Source organism: Perca flavescens, chromosome 1 (genome assembly GCF_004354835.1).
Source record: "Perca flavescens isolate YP-PL-M2 chromosome 1, PFLA_1.0, whole genome shotgun sequence".
In the NCBI taxonomy this organism is placed as follows: Eukaryota; Metazoa; Chordata; class Actinopteri; order Perciformes; family Percidae; genus Perca; species Perca flavescens.
Window position 1 is genome coordinate 14920322 of NC_041331.1, and position 22336 is coordinate 14942657.

At 39.1% G+C, this 22336-nt stretch overlaps 1 protein-coding gene across 2 annotated transcripts in view; it reads left to right on the forward strand.

The window, feature by feature from the left end:
- Positions 1 to 22336, forward strand: part of glceb (glucuronic acid epimerase b) — a 56689-nt gene that overhangs the window by 27192 nt on the left and 7161 nt on the right. For both annotated transcript variants that reach the window (XM_028579511.1, XM_028579504.1), the window contains 2 exons: positions 12818 to 13347; positions 19313 to 19558. In XM_028579511.1, the coding sequence (XP_028435312.1) occupies positions 12831 to 13347; positions 19313 to 19558 (763 nt within the window). In that variant the 5' untranslated portion in view covers positions 12818 to 12830. The remainder of the gene's footprint in view (positions 1 to 12817; positions 13348 to 19312; positions 19559 to 22336) is intronic.

Genomic DNA, 22336 nt, shown 5'->3' on the forward strand with positions numbered 1-22336 from the left:
CAAAAAAGTGTGAAATAACTGAAAACATGTCTTATATTTTAGTTTCTTCAAAGTAGCCACCCTTTGCTCTGATTACTGCTTTGCACACTCTTGAAATTCTCTTGATGAGCTTCAAGAGGTAGTCACCTGAAATGGTTTTCCAACGGTCTTGAAGGAGTTCCCAGAGATGCTTAGCAGTTGTTGGCCCTTTTCCTTCACTCTGCTTTCCAGCTCACCCCAAACCATCTCGATTGGGTTCAGGTCCGGTGACTGTGGAGGTCAGGTCATCTGGCGCAGCACTCCATCACTCTCCTTCTTGGTCAAATAGCCCTTACACAGCCTGGAGGTGTGTTTGGGGTCATTGTCCTTTTGAAAAATAAATGATGGTCCAACTAAATGCAAACCGGATGGGATGGCATGTTGCTGCAGGATGCTGTGGTAGCCATGCTGGTTCAGTATGCCTTCAATTTTGAATAAATCCCCAACCGTGTCACCAGCAAAGCACCCCCACACCATCACACCTCCTCCTCCATGCTTCACGGTGGGAACCAGGCATGTAGAATCCATCCGTTCACCTTTTCTGCGTCGCACAAAGACACGGCGGTTGGAACCAAAGATCTCAAATTTGGACTCATCAGACCAAAGCACAGATTTCCACCGGTCTAATGTCCATTCCTTGTGTTTTTTGGCCCAAACAAATCTCTTCTGCTTGTTGCCTCTCCTTAGCAGTGGTTTCCTAGCAGCTATTTGATCATGAAGGCCTGATTCGAGTCTCCTCTTAACAGTTATTCTAGAGATGTGTCTGCTGCTAGAACTCTGTGTGGTATTCGTCTGGTCTCTAATCTGAGCTGCTGTTAACTTGCAATTTCTGAGGCTGGTGACTCGGATGAACTTATCCTCAGCAGCAGAGGTGACCCTTGGTCTTCCTTTCCTGGGGCGGTCCTCATGTCAGCCAGTTTTGTTGTAGCGCTTGATGGTTTTTGCGACTGCACTTGGGGACACATTCAAAGTTTTCCGGACTGACTGACCTTCATTTGTTTAAGTAATGATGGCCACTCGTTTCTCTTTACTTAGCTTATTGGTTCTTGCCATAATATGAATTCTAACTGTTGTCCAATAGGGCTGTTGGCTGTGTATCAACCTGACTTCTGCACAACACAACTGATGGTCCCGACCCCATTAATAAGGGAAAAAATTCCACTAATTAACCCTGACAAGGCACACCTGTGAAGTGAAAACCATTTCAGGTGACTACCTCATGAAGCTCATTGAGAGAACACCAAGGGTTTGTAGCGCTATCGAAACAGCAAAGGGTGGCTACTTTGAGGAATCTAAAATATAAGACATGTTTTCAGTTATTTCACACTTTTTTAAGTACATAATTCCATATGTGTTCATTCATAGTTTTGATGCCTTTAATGAGAATCTACAATGTAAATAGTCATGAAAATAAAGAAAACGCATTGAATGAGAACGTGTGTCCAAACTTTTGGCCTGTACTGTATTTATGCTAGGGCTGCACGATATGAGGAAAATATGCGATAATGTTGTTGAATATCGCGATAGCGAGATTACTTGCAATAAATAAACGGTTGTTAAAGTTTACTCAGTTCTGCCTTTCTGCTGCTTTCAGTATGCTGATAAATTAAAACAAATTGCTTGTTGAATTTAAAACAAATGAAAGGAAATGATTTTCAACAGTCTTTTATTGAAAAAATTTAACATTGAATTGAATATAAAAGGCACCACTAAAAAAAACAATGACCGTTACATTTTAAAGTGCAATTTTATACTGGTATTTTCTTTATACTATAATCTTTGGATAATGGTACAACCACTTAATACCACGGCTGATATTTGAGACCGCTATGTCACACGGTCAGTGTGCTTATAATTCTTTGTGTATTTTGAAATCATTAACAACCAGAGTGAACATACTTTATTGAACTTGTTATTTTCTTGGTAACAATGTCGATACATATTGCACAACTTATTGTACAATTTGTTTGATAATAAAGTTATAAGAAGTAATTGTATTGTTTCAGTTATGGAATCCTAACATTCGATACAAAAGAGTTTAAGGATGGCGTTTGGCTAGTTGCACAACTTGGCTGATTTGTAAGTTGTTTGGTAAACCCTAAGCTCATAATGACAAATTAACAGGGGCTGGTACTTTTGAGTAATAGTACCGAAAGGGGTTAGGCTGCAGGCTTCATGTCTACTTCATTAACTGACAAAAACATGAGATGCAGTGTCATTAGAAAGCAGAGATATCTGACAACAAGATCGTGTTGCCCAAGCCTAAAATCAATAGGAACTATCAAAACCCCAAACCCACAATGGATGTACGGTGCTATTTCCTCCCTAACTGCTGGAGTTGGCACAGTTTGTATTCTTGCTGTAGCACTTGTATACCTTGTGCACTAAATTCTACTTTTAGCATGCTTTGTTACTTAGCTTATGCATCCTTTTTTAGATCGACATTTGTTCCTATGATGTTGTAGGACAAGGCAGCTGGCATGACCTGCCTCTAAAACGATGCAGAAGGTCTTGTTTATACATTTCCTCTCTTGTCTCCTCTCCATTTGATTATGAGTTTGCTTAATCCCTCAGTAGGCATCCGTTATAAGCTTTTTGGTAATGACCTGCTTAATCCTCCTACTAGAGATAAAACGCACAAGCGCATTAATTTTAAAGCAGTTTACTCACTTCTAGGCTGCATCCAAAGAAAGCTTTATCATTGAGCAGTGATGCAAGTGTATTTGTTGGTCTGTTGTTTTGGTGAAGGTTAGCCTGAGCATCTGCCTCTCTTTTAAGCAATGCATGAAGAAAGGTCGCTGTACATTACTTGCAGGCATGGAGTAACACCAAGGTTTTTGGTCTTTAGTGCATGTTTTACAGATTCACGATGGCCCGATGGATCATACCAACTGTGTAACTGTGCCACTCAGAATCTATTTTCATAAATGGTTAATAATTTTAAGTTATTTTTCAAGCAAACATTCTCTGGTTCCAGTTTCAATTGTGAGTATTTACTGGTTCTTTTGTCTTATGTTTTAGTAAACTGAATATGTTTGGGTTAGGGGCTGTTGGGCAGTATAGTAAGTCATTTGTAGACGGGATGTTGGGCTTTACAAAATGATGTTTCTTTATTTTCTATGTCATTATATAGACCAAACAATGAATCAACTAATCTAGAAGATATTCTGAAGATTTGGTTATAATGAAACTAATTGTCAGTTGCAACATTGGTGTCTTTGGATTTAGTGAATTCCCGTTCCATGAATATGCAGACCTCTCTGCTTGCCGTGGCTGCAGTGCTGTGGTTTCAGCTCTAGTCAGAGAGAGAGAGCAGTCCTGAAGACAGTTGTAACTGCAGACACTGCACAACATTTATAAAATGACAATGGTTAACTTGCTGTGGATACTAAGTATACTTTACTAACAAGCAGGTTCAATTAACCCTGACTTATTGCCATATTACACAATCACAAGAGACTTACCTCTTTAAAGGCTCAGCTGCATCTTGAATGTAAAAGTGAACTACTCCATAACTGACCTCATATCAGTGCTGGCTTTTATATTTGTGACTCAACCTTTTATGATGCAACAAGTTCTAATGCTTTTTTTTAGTATTTTCATTTCTAAATTTTCATTTCAATTTAGTAAATCATGCCTGGGAGGGAGTGTTAACATATTTTGGTGACAGACAGATCTGTTTATGTTGTTCACCAAAACTCTGAATTAAATGTACAAGATTGTGAGCATCAAAAAAGAGATTTAACTTAACTCACATACTAAATGGCTGTGGAATAAATATGCAATGTAATTTTTCCCCTGTCAGTTGTTGCCTTGAATTCACCCCAATGCCTACACAGTATCATAATCATGCTCGCAACCACAACACACACACACACACACACACACACACACACACACACACACACACACACACACACACACACACACACACACACACACACACACACACACACACACACACACACTCCATTCATCCCATCTCTACAGGGGATAACATACCTCACAGCTTCAGCGGCATCAGCTGATAATTTACAGGCAGTCTCAAACCCCTACCTTACTTCACCCGTTGAGGAGAGCAGTGAAAATGTCAGGAGTTTAGTTAGGGCTACAACACCTGCATCTCACTCATACACCGGGCTTCTAGTCCAATAGCTCCCCAAGGGTGGCTCACGAGCACTCCGCTTTTATTGCTGTGATGACTGCTCATGATTTTTACACCAGAGGACAGCAGGAGAAGAAAAACAACTCCATTCACCCATCCCTATGCTCACTGCTGCAGCAGTTTTATCATGTTGTAAATGTTGTACATTCTGCACTGGGGACCAGGCCAGAGATTAGCAGCTGGTTTTACTCAAAGTGCATTTAACAAAGTCACAGTGTCTTTTTGCTGACATTTGATTTCATGAAAACACCTAGCCTAACCCTTTCTCATCATTAAAAAACCATTGTAGTATTAGTTGCCTGCTAGAAATTCTCCAGCCTCGTTATTAGGGATTTTGGGGGATAAAGACATCCAAATATTTGCATTTGTCAGAATTAATACTCGTAGTTTTAAGCCAGGGGATCACTTGCTGCATTTGATGAAGCAACCGTTAGGGCACCCAGAGATCCCTCATATGTTACAGTCCATCACAGCCTCAAAGGCAAATGCTCACAATCAAAGTCTCAAGCCTTTGCTGATCTGCAGAAGCAGTAAAAAAGCTAGACATGCAAGCACCCTGGGAATTCAAGACTGTGAAGTTGCTCATCCTGTTGTCAGTGAAGCAATGTTTGCTCAAGCATCTACAGTGTAGAACTTTCCGCATCAGGACTTGCCAGCCTGAGATCATTAAGCTCAGATGGGATTTACCAGCAGATTGTAAATGTTAGCATACTGTACCGAATTTAAGACTATTGTCATTTTTGATGAATTTGATGCTTAATTTCTCAATTGATGAATTGTTCGGTCATCATTGACCCCAGAGCTACTGTAATGTTGCAACAATTACAGGCCTCATGGTTTGTGTAACAGTAAGTGGAATATTGGTGTTTGGGTGCACAAGGGGAACTGGATTTGATTCAGACAGTATGCCAAAGCTTTCCTTCATACCTTTCTCTTCCTCGCATGGTTTGATTGTTCAGGTATCCACAAAGAATGATGCCATCATATAAAAATCTAAAGACTCAACAAGTCACTCCCTGCTATTTCAGGCTGTCAATTTCTTGAGGCAGGACAGTGGGTGCACGTAAACTGAAAAGCTGCTTTTGTTTTCCAGTGTCTTTTTCCTTAATCTGTCAAGCATAGAATACTTTTATCCTCCAACAGGATTGTCTTTAACCTGCTGTCCAGTCTTTTTTTTATATATTTTTATGTCCACGTAGTTTTCCTTCCAGATAAAAACAGTGTTATTACCAGAGGGATTATATCTGTAAAACACTTTCTGAGTTGAGCTGATAACAAGTGGATTACACAAAGGTCTGTGCATATCTTATAAGCAAGCCCTGATACCTAAACAATAAAATAAAACCGATGCGTGCTACTGTTGCAAAGCTTTTTCTGATATTCCACCACTATGGTTAATGTCTGAAAACAACTTGAAGGTTAGCTAAAGATTGTGGCCTTGGGAAAGATTCCCTTTTATTGTAAAAATGTATAAATAAAGTGGACATTGGTAGGGAACAGAGGCCCATTTCAGAAAGCAGGTTTAGTGGAAACTCTTGAGTTTGTTAACCCTGAGATGAGGGAAACTCTGGGGTTTCCATTTCAGAAAGGGAGGTTAATCAAACCTGAGAGAGAGAGGTAACTCCAGCCCGTTTCAGAAAGAGAGGTAACTTAACCTCAGAGCCAGTTACTATGGTAACGGAGTATGTGAACCTAACCTGGTCGGGAGCAGGTTTTCTTCAATAAACCTCGAGTTTCTCTCAGTCTCCTCCCTCTGACACAGCGCTCTTTCATTTCCTCATTCATTCATTCAGTCTGTATCAGGTGCATTTTAGCGCAGTTTTGTCATCTGCATGAATAAAAAATAAACGTGTTTTTTTCTCTCGAACATAGCATTTTTTGACGATCCCAAGGATGAAGAAGCTCTAAAGTAGGGGGTTGATGTATTTTTCAGATAACTACCTTTTTTGAGTGGTATTGTTTTCTTTTCTTCAGTCCATCAGATATGTAGCCTACATAACCTTATGTCCTCAATAACGTTACCCATCGAGGACATGCTCTTACATCCCAGCAGATTCTGTGTGTCCTAATATTTTTTTTTGCAAATGGCAGTTTTCAACATTGATGATGGGTAGCATATTAATAAAGCCACATTCAGAGCCATCAGAAAAGTGTGTATCTCTCTGAAACATTTCTGAAACGTTGTAGTGTTCCCTGGACACAAATCAGTGAGAGCCATTAAAAAGGAGTTCCACAGTATTGCAGGTGAATGATGTAAACCCTTTTGAAATAAATGATTATAAATTATAATTCTGCTAATGCTGCAACCTCAGAATGGGATTAGTGGGCCTAGGACTTTTTTGCCCACAGGATTGCACCCAAATGAAATAGATTATAGATTCAATAGCATTCCACCAGTTTTCACCAGTAATATTATACTTGTGATTAAATAGGAACTCTATACACTATATTGGAACTTATGCATTGACTGGAGCAGCAATTTTCTCCCAAGCCAATTCTCGCTCTTTTGCAGCAACAGCGTTTTTTTTTTTTTTACAAAATATACATTGTGGTTGTTGCCATGGTGAATCGTAGTATCATGGCTCCATTCATGCTGCCTTTTTGTAGTGGTGGTGCACGCGCTTAACTCTGAGTGAACCTACTCTGAGTTGATTGAACCAACTCAAATCAGCTGTTCTGGAACCAAAAACTCAGGGTTAGACTCGGAGTTTGTTAAACCTCCTTCCTGAAACGGGCCCAAGGAGACAAACTGCAGTCTCCAGTGTTTCATTCATACCTGTTGTATCTATTCACTCTGACCTCCTCCGTAAAAGCTTCTGTGGTTGTATAACACACCACTCAACTCCTGTCTTTGCTACTGAGAGAAGACAGTCCTTATTAACAACTGAAGAGATTGCTTGTCCGGAAAACCTAAGCACAAGTCATTCTAAGCTTTTGAATAAACAATTGTTTTTTTTCTCCCGATAGATGTAAATTAATTTGGGTCCATGCACCAGAGACATTATGCAGCTACTGTCTGAGCAACTAGCTAAATGCTGTCATGTAATTAATTCATGCAAAAGCAGCAGATGTGATTTACAAACATCCTTATTTGGGAACAGTTAAGAGGAGAAATAACAGTGTTAAACTGAATTATTGTCAACTTAGTTAACAGGACATTAAAAAAAAAACCCTGCCTAAGCAGGGATTCCGAAAACAGCCCTGCATTAAAACAACGCAGCGTCCTGCGTTGGTGGGGGTGTGTGTGTGTGTGTGTGTGTGTGTGTGTGTGTGTGTGTGTGTGTGTGTGTGTGTGTGTGTGTGTGTGTGTGTGTGTGTGTGTGTGTGTGTGTGTGTGTGTGGGGGGTCTATTGAGGGTTGCCTTGTTTAAGTTTGAGTAAAAAATGAATGCATTTCAATGTTTATCACATGCCAAAGCACTACACGTTCAGGAAAAGTTATGATGGCAGCAGTTTTTATCTTTCGTCGCAACAATCACAAAGTAAACAATACTGTATTCCTGTGACAAAGTGATCCACCAGGAATGTGCACTTTCACGTATTTGATTGGTTCAACACAGTGGCCTGCCAGGTGACATTGCATTGGGATGCAGCAAAAGTCGAGCCAGGTTCAACTCTATTGCTGGATGATTCTGCATCGTTTTGCCAGAGCTCCCCTGCGCTGCGTCAACGTGTCCCATTCACAATGAATAGCAGCCTATCACTCTCCCAGCCTCCAAGTCCATGTAGAACGGCAAGCCAAAGTCCGACAGACACAGACACATTCCGCACATCCTCCGCTCAGTTTAACCGCTAACCCCCCCGTTACCTGTCAGAGAGGCGTGTTTACTTTGTGTCTCGGTCCGGTGCGTCCAGCGACGGGCAGTTTTTAATTAGCCTACGTACATTAGTAACAGTTAATTTTGTTATGGTATGAACTTAATCATAGGAAAGGCAAAACAATATAAGACAATTGTAACGAAATACAAGACTTTATAAATGCAAGGCTTTATTAATTATAATATAAATAAATAATATTTCTCCAAAGTTGACAGGTAGGCTACGTAAATTAATTCATTTCACAATTTCACCTTTCTACATCAAATCCATTTACCTTTGCAAGCACCGTCCTCCCTTGAGGAAACTAACCAAACTAAACGGGAATGCGAGAGGAATGAATAACAGTTGCATTTGATGCTTTTCGTTTTACGAAAGTAGTATCAGTAGCTGATATCCCATGGATGTATTAGCAATATCCCGCTTGACATCAGGGGAAGGGACCCGGCGGTGTGATTGGTCGAACTCTTCTTTAGTTTTTTTTTTTTTTTTCCAGCATGCTCGTGGCTGCTACGCTGTTTTAGCCGTAAGTTTTAGCTGCCTACTATTATCAAGAGTTAGACGGCTACTGCACGTCAACGAGTGAAATCAAAGCAGTCACCTGATTTTCGTGTAGTTTAAAGTGACAAATCGTATCACCGTATTTTGATGTAAAAATGCGTATCTACTACGCAAAATGCGTACAGGTTGGCAGGTCTGCATTAACTCCTCTTCCAGTGTGCTTACTGTTGCGTTTCAGTTTCATTCAGGGAATGGGCCTTGGCTTAGGCAAATTGTTTCGTGGTCAGCGCGAGCCATTAGGATACTCTCCATGCTGCAGTGCTTAAGCCCATGTCTATCCACCTTGAGCCTGAGCTCAACAGCGGCAACGAATCACTATAAAAAGAACCCATTATTTATAGTCTGTTACTTGACAGGGCCGGTCCTACTTATCTTTCAGGGTGCAGTCCCCCGGCCCTCTCCCTTGCATTTTTAGCATTGTCGGAGCTCCTGTCGGCCCAATCTTTCATCACTGCACAAAGCAGCACCAACATTTCTCTGAATATCAATGACAGTTTTTATGTGTGGAAATAATCAGGGTGGCCTCCACAGAGGTACCACTGACTGGAACATCCACAAAATGTTTTAAACTAGAGCTTATATGGAAGAAAATAATTCTCTTTTCTACTTCTCTTTGTTTCTCTTTCTTGTGGAACAAACATAATTCAGTTGTGTACTTGTTCTGCGCCTATTTGAATGGACACATCTCAACCAAATGCAGTGTTTGGCTTTTATCATTTTAAAAGCCTTAATGTGATTTCTTCATCTTCCACAACTTGCACTCCCTCAACATTTGCTTGTTTAAGCACTCTAGAAGTCCACTTTCCTATTTAGTAAGTCCTATTTTACTTCTTTCAAGAGACTGCTAGCACTATAATTTGACTCTTTGTTGTTGTGCAATTAATGCACATTAATTGAGGGGACATTTGCCAGTGTCTAGTTTTAGGTTGGTTTATTGAAATGAACTTGGAACCGTGATTTTCCTCCTCCTTCCTCTGTCATCAGAGGAGCTGGCTCTGTCGTCACTGCAATAGTGATTTATTTTTTTTGTAATTAGTGTGGAGGAGGAGACCTCAGTATGCATATTGATTTCTCACTGGCTTGGTGAAAATGCCAGAGAAACACAGAGGACATGAAAACATGGATCCAGACTGATTGATCTAGTAACATCCAACCTCATTGCATTGTTTGAGGTCTTCTTTCATATACAATTGGGCCATCAGCAAACCTATATACATATACTGTGTGTGTATGTAGATATGTATGTGTGTGTGTGTGTATCTATCTATCTATCTATCTATCTATAACACACACTGTTTTGATAATTTTGTATGTGTGGATTACGTGGGTTGTTACGGACTGGTAAAAATGCAATGCCGATAGCCCCATCAGAAATATCTTCACTGAAAAAATGTTGACGTGTTCTCTCTCTCTCTCTCATAGAGAGAACGCGTCATATATATATATATATATATATATATAAATATATATATATATATATATATATATATATATATATATATATATATATATATATATATAAAATAAAAATGAATAATATATATATATATATATATATATATATCAGTGAATGAATATTTTGTCAAAATTTTTCTGATTGATTGGGCTATCGGCATTGCATTTTTACCAGTCCGTAACAACCCACGTAATCCACACATACAAAATTATCAAAACAAATAAGTCCATAAATTAAGTCGTGTGTAATAAAGTGAAATGACACAGGGAAAAAGTATTGAACACACTTACTGAAATGTATTTAATACTTAGTTGAAAAGCCTTTGACAGCTTCAAGACGCCTCCTGTATGAAGAAACTAGTAGCACACATTGCACACAAACTGTTGTCAAATCTTGAAGGTTCCCGGGGCATCTTCTATGAACTCTGATCTTCAGTTCTTTCCAGAGGTTTTCAATTGGATTCAAGTCTGGGGATTGACTGGTCCATTCTAATTTTCTTTCTCTGAAACCAATTGAGAGTTTCCTTGGCTATGTGTTTGGGATCATTTTTCCTCCAAACATGGTGTATGCTATGACAGCCAAGAGTCTCATCTGACCAGATTATATTCTCCCAGTATGTCATTGGCTTGTGCAGATGTTGTGGAGCAAACTTTAAGCAAGCTTCCACATGCCTTTTGTTGAGCAGTGGTGTGTTGCGTGGTGTGCGTGCATAGAGGCCATGGCGGTTGAGTGCATTACTAATTGTTTTTTCTTTGAAACAACCGTACCTGCTTCTTCCAGGTCTTTCTGAAGATCTCCGCGAGTGGTCCTTGGTTCTTTGATAACTCTTCGAAGTATTCTATGGACTCCTCTGTCAGAAATCTTGTGAGGTCGTGGCCGGTTAATGGTGAAATGATGTTCTTTCCGCTTCCGTATAATGGCCCCAACAGCGCTCACTGGGACTTTCAGAAGTTTAGATATTCGTCTGTAACCAATGCCATCCGTATGTTTTTCTACAATAAGCTTGTGAAGGTCTTGGGACAGCTCTTTGCTTTTACCCATCATGAAATGCTTCTTGTGACACCTTCTTAATAAGAAACCTTTTTATAGGCCATCAATTAGGACTAATCCAGCTGATACTAATTTGCACTAATAGGGGGCAGTGCTTCCTAAATACTGACAGATTTCAGCTGGTTTATTGGCTTCCCATGCATTTTTAAACCCTTTTTTCTTCAAGTGTTGAATATTTATTCCCATTATCATTCCACTTTATTATACATTGATTTCTTTGTATGTGCGGATTTCTTACTGACATCTGGTTAAATTTCATTCCAATAGCCCAATCGGAAATATATTTACTGGGAAAAATGTTGACGCGTTCAATACTTATTTTCCTGTGTTTGTGTGTGTGTGTGTGTGTGTGTGTGTGTGTGTGTGTGTGTGTGTGTGTGTGTGTGTGTTTAACTGCAAAGAAGAGTGACCGATACAAGAGTTCGTGAGTTGCAATGAGGAGCAGAAGGGATTTGAAAGCATCCAAAAACAAGATGTAAAAAATTATGGACGAGTACACCAAAATACCAATTGCAGAATATGGTTGTTTGTTGGATAGATGAGACACACATGCACACGCTGGCAAATCAAAGCACATACCAGAGCTTCTTATTGGTCACAAACCTGCCATTTTGTTTGTGTGCAACCACACTAAATGTGGTGTTTGAAATATACAGATTTAATTATCAACAGACTCTACAATTACCCACTCTTTCCTCATGTGCTTCTGACTTATCTACAGCTAGACAGTCCTCACCAAACAAAAGTGAGCAAAAATGTTTTTGACACAAATTACAACTTGTCATCTATTTAGGGAAAGTTGTTCCAAGCAGCATTCTCCTGGGTTTCTAGTGTAGCGTTTCATGAGAGAATCACTGTACAACAGACTTTTCACTGATTATTGTTAATTATTTGTAAAAGAGCAGAGCAGTTATGTTGCGGTGTGCATTGACATGTACATAGGTAAACAGGTTACAGTCCGCTTTCTCCAGCAAGCCGATTTGTTTTATTTTTTGAAACGTCATGTAAACCAGAAACCTGGTATCAGTAATAGAGGTAGGGGAATAGAGATTTCGGCAGGTAGAATTCTCCTGGAGAAAGCTAATGTCTTGTTCATGTATACAGGGTTCAAATGACAAAGACTTCAAACAGGGCCCGCTGTAACAGAAATGCTGCAGGATCAAAGGAAAAATCATTACACATAGCAATGCATTCTTGTTTTTAAAATTATCTTATTAAAAAGTCTAAAAGTCTAGGTAAGTCCTTTTTCACTGTTAAACATTTAACTATTTGAACTTCAGACCCACTGTTGCTAAAAGAACAAACTGCACTGTGCCCACACACAGCATGTCCTTCTCACTGCACCGTCCGTGTCAGTCCAAGTGTTCTGACAATAAAAAGTGTCTTGTGAAGTCATGGCTCCAAGTCAGGGGTTGAGGAGAAATGTGATTACTGATCTGCTGCATGCAAAGGCAGATTTTCCAGTTACCCGGTCTCTTTTATGCATGTAAACTTACTCACCCTTCTTATGGAAGTTGCATTAGATGTTATGTACTGACATTACGTCACTGCATTTAGATTTGCACCTTTTCCACATTACCCTTTGCTCTCTAATAATGGTGATTAAGTGGGATATCATGAGAGTGTTTGATGGGCTTTAAAAAAATAAATAAAATAAGGCTGCAAGGCCACAGTGCTGAGAGTTGTAGGTTCTCGACAAATAATCAATCATACATCATGCTTCTAATGAACTCTTGTCTTTGTGTCATGCAGGTGAGTTGTGACCATGCGCTGCCTGGCTGCTCGGGTGAACTACAAGACCCTGATCGTTATCTGTGCCCTCTTTACACTCATTACTGTGCTGCTGTGGAACCGCTGCTCCAGTGACACCTCCCTACGCTTCCTTCCCCGTGCTGCCTTGGTTGCTCCAAGTCCCAAGGTGGGGGATGCTAGCATCAGCAGCCAGCAACACCCTCCACAACCTCCAGAGCCCCCGCCTGTTGTTGGGGTTGTCGCAGGGATCAAGTATGAAGAAATCGACTGCCTGATCAATGATGAATCTACAATCAAAGGCCGGCGGGAGGGCGGCGAGATATACTTGCCCTTTAGCTGGATGGAAAAATACTTTGAAGTATACGGCAAAGTGGCGCAGTACGATGGCTACGATCGGTTTGAGTTCCAGCACAGCTATTCAAAGGTTTACGCACAGCGTGAGCCCTACCACCCCAATGGAGTCTTCATGTCATTTGAGGGATACAATGTGGAGGTCCGCGACCGTGTCAAGTGTATAAGTGGAGTGGAAGGTAAGACGTTTTTTTTGTTATGTTCATTACAGGGACGAGGAGAAGGGGGGTGGGGGTGTCAGTGTGCAGGCATTTTTTCCTATAACACACGATACAAGAGCATTAAATAACATGTAAATATACAGTCAATTTACGACAAACATGTAAAACATATATTAGGTATATTTCACATTACAGTTTGGATTTACTTATCAATCGTACTTTCCCTTTCATGGTGCCCAAAGCTACCCACCAGTGTATTTTGATTTTAAACTTTAATTATTTTTAGCTGTTTAATAAAGCCTTTGTCAAAGATAAATATATGATTTGCTTAATGAGGATTATTCCAGCAAAGTGATGCATTGTAAATTCTCTTATTTGATCTGTGAAGAAGTGACTCAAGACTTGATTAAAAAGAGAGATCAGATTTCAAAGCACCTGATCAATCTCTACCACCCATTCCCAAACGCTATTAGCCTTTCTTTAACCCGATCAAATGTGATTTGTGTGAAGTCAATTTAAAAATGTATCTTTTCTTCACTTAGACACAGGCAGCACTTTGTATAGATATCTTGCTGCTGGATGTCTGTTAAGTGAGTGTATCCCTCCCTGTTCCTTCACACTTTGAGTCCATCCTCAAAGTTGTTTTCTCTTCAAGGTTCCTTTTAAAATGATTACCAGGAAAGATCAATAGCTCATTTTAAAAGGCTATTAGTTCAAACCACATTGTCATCAATATAGTTCCATGCCCCACTCACTTGAAGAACTGACCCTGTATACTTGCCTGAAATTACAAAATAGATATTCATTATTAATCTTTTAATTGCCAGATAGCTAGAGCCACCAGTAAAAAAAAGAAACACCATCACACCAGAAACTCAAAATGTAGGGGTTGTTTTAAGTCCCCCAAAACGTTCCTTCCAAATTTAAACATGTCAGTGTTATCAGTGAAAATGACTGAAGTAGAAGATTCGTAGATATTTGGCCACAGTCCTTAAGGCCCTGACACACCAGGCACACGGCAAAGAATTAGTGGCAATGAAGGCTGACGCCTTTTTTTGGCCAGAAAGTTGTACTTAAACACATTGTGAAGACCACGGGCAACCACCACGTTAGAGCTGTCAATCTTCCTCTATAATGCCATTCCAAAAACAAGACTACTGACTTGCTACCACATGCTTTCATACTACACTGGTTACAGAAATGACACCTATCTGGCGAAAACAATGTGATTTATTACGCTGTGACAAGAGTGTGGGAATGAAACCTTAAGTTGTTACATCTTACTAATTTAGTGTCCGGACAGCCGGCTGGCTAATTAGCTAACTTGCTAAGGGGCTCAGTTCTCAGTCTAGCACCATCCACAGTGCAGAGGGAGAGATGAAGGGAGGTTTTAAGCTTTTTCAAAAATTAGAAATTTGAATTTCTAATTTATAGGTAAGTAGATCTGTTAAAATACATGTTTATGTTGAAATAAATATACCTATACAAGTAGATTATGTATCTTTTAGATATTTACTTGGTGACACAAATCTGCCTTTCTGTTCATTACACAAACATAATGTAAATTTTTATATATATATATATATATATATATATATATATATATATATATATATATATATATATATATATATATATATATATATATATATATATATATATATATATCAAAATCTAAAATCTTCAAGAAGTATTTGTGTAAATCTGCTATACAATCTTTCGGAGGCTGTAATACTCGCATGGATGCAGAGAATACCAAATTATGAGGCAGGTCAAAAAGCCTGGTAACACATTTGGTCGATTTTGTAGTCGATATGTAAGGGGGGAACATATATAGCAGGAAATAGGTCAGACTGTAATCTAGCCAAATCTGTTAGTACCTCAGGGTTGAGGAGCGGTGAGCCCAGTTATTCTCACCCTCTCATTTCCTCTAGACCGTTTATTTTAGTCCAACACAGAGAAAACACATGTACACTCCTATATACACACACACACACAATTTAACAAGGTCCATTAATTAAGCCCAAGGCTCCTTTAGCACTCCACACGCCCAAGCATACACACCTCTCCTGAACTTAGCATATTTTTATAGGTGAAAATAGCAGTTCATTAATTAGCCTGTCACAGTCCAATTTACCACAGGGCTTAAACAAGGTCATGGGAGCATTTCACTCCCAACAGACCCTGCTACCCATGGAAACGTTATTTAACAGAACCCTCAGCAATGTTCATTAAATGTCATGATGGTCCTTTTACATAACTCTGGCCTCTGTTGGGATGTAACTTGTGTCAGGAGTCAAAGCATTTGACACAAACCCAGAATGTACTGATATCTCAAGCTCAAGCAGTCACTCGCTTCTTTAAACTGTTATACTATTGGGATGAAAAAACTTTAAATTGAGAGCATTTCAGATACATTAGTCTGAAATTCACAACCAGTCACTGAATACAAAAGTATGCTCTCAAGGTTTTTATTATTAGAAAGGGTCATAAAAACACACTTTTATTATGCCATTACTTGCCATTGTCTCATCTCCTGTAGGGCTTGTGGTTTTATACCATAGGATTAGAAATTGAGGTCTTACTTTTCCTAGTTGCGGCACAGCCTCCATCAGACAAAGAACAAAAGTTGAGAATAATGAAGCACCAGCAGCCGGAGCACTACAGTTAGTGGAAGTAGTTAATCCTCTCTAACAACACCCTCTTAAATTATGCGTTTTTTGTGTCTCGCTTTTTCTTTGAACCATCTTTATCTTCAAACTAAACATTTGCACAAACCCATTCACACAGTCCTAAAACACATCTTCTAACCTTTAATTGCTTAATAAAACAAATAATCTCACTTACACTCTCAGTGCAAACACATACATGACACGGAATCTCTTTTTAACGCAACACCTGCACATGGTCAACCTACTGACCGAGATGGATGCAGCGCTTTCTAGTGAAGACAGAGGTGGGATGAATAGTCTCTGAATCCAGGACACTGTTGCCAACTCTTGTGGTTACAGCTAGGTTGCAATGACTAGAAAACACAAATGAATTTAATTTAAATAGATGCAATATAGCAAAATACATATAGTATTATTCCCCCAAAGTGTTTCATAATGTACATAGCTGGTTCACCCAGCCATAATGCAAACATTAAGCTACATTAAGCTATTTTTGGCAGAAAGACTACAAAAAACCTCATAGAAACAGTTCTGAAGACTTAGTTGGGTCTTAATTCTCAGCACAACAATCAACCCTTTCACATGACACATTAGTCATTTAGTTTAATATTAATATTGTTTAATGGAGCTATAATGTCTGCCAACCTTCATCCAGATGTTACAGTCTTGCTGACCTAAATAGAGGTAAAAAAAAGAAGCTTGCATAACAATAAGATGGTCTAGCACTTCTGCTGCTATATTAACTTCAGTAGGCTTAGAGCCTTCAGATTTTTAGAAAAGTCTGCTCTCTGGAGTCATGGAAATATGTGGAGGCTTAACAGTCAATTCCACATGGATTACTTAGTGCTATTCAGTGAGTAGCACAGCGTTACAGTGTTAGGATTTTGACAGTCATTTGACTTAAGTTGTCAAGGGAGACGCCAGTAACAAGACAAGCATGGAGAAAAGTCAGGCAAGGGATTGGAGAGTGTGTTTTTTTTTTTTTTTTTTTTGGGGATGTATGATAATGTATATAGCAAATATATTATCACTTCTCAATCAGGAAGTGTTTGTGATGACTTTACTACTTAAATGTAATATGTGGCATCGGTCCATGCTATGTACTCATCCCTTTAAAAATGAACATTAAAATGGGGCATAAATTAATGCCCCACCAGTAATGTGAAAATGCATATTTCAGATACATAACTTGGATATGTTTTCTATGAAGCAGGCTACCTTGTGATTGTTGCCAACAGGATTTCAACCATGTGTATTGCACAACTAACACTCTATCCACATAGGGACTTGGACTGACACTGTCAGGGAACATTAAAGTTTTCCCTGACATAGACAAGCAATAGCCCGTAATAACAGATCCAAAGTTAAAATGGGCCAACACATGCAATGGCTATGCATGCAGCACAACTTCAGCTCTGTCTGGCATACATGGATACAAGAGTGAAGGGAGGAGGGACTGCTCACATTACTTATTGATATTAATCTTTATGTCACTTTGACTTCAGAAAGGAATATAAATCTATACAAACATGAAAAATGTTTGTGGATTAGAGTGAATCTATGTTGATGGGCTGTCCATATAGGCTCTCTGCAGTCGAAACACTGCAGGGAGCAGTTGGCAAATGTGCAAAATCTTTTACTTCTGCTCATCAGTGTGACTGCCACTCTACAGTTAGAAGAAGTTGATTGTTTTTCTGCAATGGATTTGGTCTGTCTGAAATAACTCTTCACAGTAATGCACATACAGTCTATGAAAATAAGGGGATCAGGGCTGGATGGATGGTTTTGGTAAAGCTCCTCACTGACAGGTGAAAAGTGACTTCATGTTTTAACAACCGGAAGACCAACGGCAGATGTTAAGATGTTCCAGATTTGTAGACATATTGGAAAATAATTAGTAAGTTAACATTTGGTTTATTGCCATTGTCAATCATTGTCTTTATAACCGTCTGCTTTTTGTTTTGTAAAGCACTTTGTATGGTCTCTAGACAGTAAGGACAACTTGTTCATAGTCACCATCAGTATATTCTTCACCTCCATTTTCAATTACACACCCCATTTACAGTCTTTTCTGTCATAAAAAAAAGATTAAGCTTTCTTTCTGTGTTATGTCATTCACTGTCTGAACCCATACACTACAGAACAGCAAATAATAAAATTAGTCTTTTGTGCAAGATGCTTCCTATCGGGGAGACGGCACGAATGGCAATTACATACTGTAACTTTGTATGCAGTGGTGATTAGTTTGAAAGGAGGCACGTTATCACCCAGCCCTAACATGAGTATATTATGGTCTTCTTCTCAGAAGGATGAGTTTTGGGTTGCACATGTACTCTCTCTGTCACAAGGTCTTTAAGTGAGCTATCTGTTAATCGGAGTGATTCTCCTGCATGAGCTATTTCTGGCTGCGTGAACAGGGAAGCTTGCCTCTGGTGAAATGCAGTAGATTAGCTTGAATTTAACCAGGCTGTGCAATCATTTACCATAGCTGGTGGTGTTTTTTTGTTTTGTTTTTATCTTTTTCTGCTTCTTTTTTGTCTTCTGTTTGTGTTTATAAAATAGAACCAGATTTGATTCTGTGTAATTGCCATAGTCGGTCTCATGCAATTACTGGAAAGTCCTAAAATGTGTATCTTTTAATATAAAAAATTCATTTAAGACCAGTTTTATTATGCCTCTGCGCTAACGACAGCCATGGCCAGAGGCATTATGTTTTCAGGTTGTCGGTATGTCAGTGTGTCCCATTCTTGTGAACGTTATATCTCAGGCCCCCTTGGAAGAAATGTCTTGCAATTGCAATTTGGTCAGACACTGAATTGGTGACACTAGTCGTGAAACTGTGGTGATTACACAGATCTTCTGTGCTGCCAGTTGAAGGTGTGTATGAAGCATCCACCTTTCACCAAATTTATTAAATAGCTTCAAAGTATTCATTACATATATTATGAGTCTGGACAGACATGTTTATAAACTGCCGCTTGACTGGTTGGTGGAGGCATACAACAGCAAGGTGGCAATTCTTGTTGATATGACTGTAGTTATGAACTCAATGTGACATTGCAAAAACAATAAGCTGTTATGACCACTGCCATCTTAAAAAAAAAAAAAAAAAGTTTTGCTTGAAATAGACTACAAAGAGCTTAAAACAAGATACACAAATTTCAAGACACTATAAAAGTAACAACCATAAAAAGACAACCAACCACAGAAGCTTTGTCTATGGGCTCTTGCCTATAAGGAGGTCATTGTCTGTATTCACTTATAACCATTGTCCTTATCCTCTTTTTTTTACATCCCTCTTTTCCACCCAGGCGTGCCTCTGTCTACTCAGTGGGGCCCTCAGGGCTACTTCTACGCCATCCAGATTGCTCAGTATGGCTTAAGCCACTACAGCAAAAACCTGACGGAGCGCCCTCCCCACGTGGAGGTCTACGATACAGCCGAGGACCGAGACAGCCGGGCCAGCACAGCGCCTTGGAGTGTGCCGAAAGGTTGCGTCCTCAGCCGTGTCCTCGACAAGACCAGAGCTACCTCCGTGCGTCAGTTCAGTGCTCCGGGTATGTAAGCTTTCCATGAGCCCAGATGGCCTCCGGGCAAGGAGCTTATCTCCTGTTAGCTGTTGCTGTTGGAGGCTCGATATGCAACTACATCCTCAGGACAGGATGATAGTCTGCGGTGAGTCACCGCCACAGCGCGAGAATACTGGCACACTGTGTTAGTTGACAGTGGACCCACCACATAATGACCGATTCCTGAAAATGTATGATGATTAAAGAACCAGCAGATGCAGCATCACACATATCGTATTTTCTTCACTGAGTCAGACATTGTCACATTTATGTTGTCCAAATACATTGTGAAACTTCCCGCTGATGCTACAGACAGAAACCCATTTACTAAAAATTATTTTTAATTTTTTTATTTTTTATTTTTAACAGAACATGAATATTAGTGGTTGAAATGATAACTGTCCACATTTTATCAGCTGGAGCCAATTAACCTTAATTCAGTTTGTTGGTCAAAGGGCAGAAAAAAGGCTGTTAGTTTAGTGAAAGGTAGTTAAAGTAACTATTGCCTTTTTGCTGTTCAGAAACACAATGTATGATGTGATGTGAAGTCTTTAAGAACAGGGCACAAATATTTACTTTACAAAAAGGCTAAATAATTTCTTAAAACAGCTGGGAAATGCAATTTTTAGCAAACCGAGTAAACGGTGCATTTGTTTCTCACACAGCAGCAGGACAGCATATGTTAGATTGAGTCTAAAACCAATAACATGTTCATTGTCACGAATATGCATGTCACCCAGTGCAACATTGATGTGGTTTTCGTTGGAGTGGAGGTCTATGGCAAGCTAGATCAAGATTTGGCTACATAGTGTAGAATCAGGTTCAGTGTTGGTCTTTTCATGGTATTTCTTGACAAAAAAATATATAGAATATCACCAGATTATTAATTCAAGCATATTATATAAATCATACTTATATTTTAGGCACTCTAACCTTATAGCCCTGGGTCAGGATTTCCAGGATTCAGAGTTGTTTGTGCTGTCAGTGTGTGAAGCTAATGTTAGCTCACTCTGCTACAGTGGAGAGAGCACTCAGCAGTGTCATTTGGTGGGCATCAGTCAGATTTCATTAGCTTTAACATTAACAGAAGTGACGTATCTGTAATGTTAATAATATTACCAGAATGTAATATTAAACAAACCATTTACATGGTTTAATCAACCCATTTTCAGTTTAGAATACATTAGAAGAGTTTATAAGATATGAAGGTCTATGATGTGTCAGGCATTTAAAACATTTTGTTTTTAGCGGGAATTGGTAAGATTTGAACATTGCAGTAAGAAACCTTATAAATTAAAATGTATCTGTTTAATTCTCTGTCAGTGCATAGTTTATAGGTCCATTGTAATAAAACTGACTGAAGGATGGCACTGTCCAAGGACTCTTATTGAATCCACCTCACTTGCTTTGTATCAAAGTACTGAGGATGCTCAGACTATATAGTTGTTTATTGTGTGCAGCCTTCTCCCTTATGTATCTAAAAATTGATCTCTAATGGGGGAAAATAGGAAGACAAAACTGTCTCCCTCTTCACTCCTATTGTCCTTCTCATTATGCTCCAAAGAGAATTGTATTGTATTTAATACAGTCTCTGCCTCCTTTGGGGTAAGTAATGGGGTACGTCAAGGGGGGCTACTCTCACCAGCACTCTTTAACGTGTACATGGATGAGTTATCCAACCAATTGACAAGATGTAAAACAGGCTGTATGATTGGTAACACTTTGGTAAATCATCTCATGTATGCAGATGATTTGGCCATTTTCTCTTCCAGCAGTGCTGGTTTTCAGTTGCTACTGAATATCTGCTCTGAATATGGGGTGAAATATGATGTGTTGTATAATGGTAAAAAGAATGCAGTCTTTTATTTATGTTTACAGGCTTGTTGTGATGAGCAATGTGCTATAGGTGCCAAAACAAATCTGTTTGGTACTGCCAATTTGTTTGTTTTTTTCATGGTTCATGTGTGCAATAAACATTACACTTTGTGAGAAAAAAATCGTGGCAGAGAATCGTGATATCAATTGTAAGTTAAAAAATCGTGATTCATATTTTTCCCCGAATCGTGCAGGCCTTGTGTGAAACAACAACCAATAAGTATTGGCTGCTTTCTGGTTAATACTGTGTGCTCACTCTCTGCATGCTGGTATCGATATCGTTTTGTGGAAGAAGTAGTCCCACTGTGTGTCATTTTGGATGACATAATAAGGAGCAGGCTGTGTCATTTTGCTGTACTTAAAAGAGCAACAGAGTGATGAGTTTTTTTTCTACATTAACAATCTGGGTGATCGCCTCACTTAAATTTCAGCCTTCAGGCAGTTGTCGCGTGAAACGCTAAATTACAGCTGGTAAACCAATTTGTTGGAATCTCCTAGTTAAACTATAACTATATATTACCTATTACCTTTAAATATCTTATAATTATCTTTGATAAAAATCTTAGTATGTGTGGTAAATTGCTAATTTTTTCTATAGAAAGCTTTTTTTTCTGTTAGAAAAAAGGGACCTCCCCGAGGACCTCAACAACAAGAAACAGCAGTATTTTCTATTAATGTAGAAACAATAAGTGTTTGATAATGCTTGCGATCTATTTAATACTATGTAGACCACCATTACAGACTTGTAGCTTAGTTTAAATAAATGTTTCAATTGAAAGGACAATATTGGTCAGAAAAATTGCTGTCAGATATTTTCCTTAAATTGTTCAGTCCGATGTTGAGATTTTGTTTTTTTATTGTGAATATCTCTGAGTGGTCTAAAAATCTAAA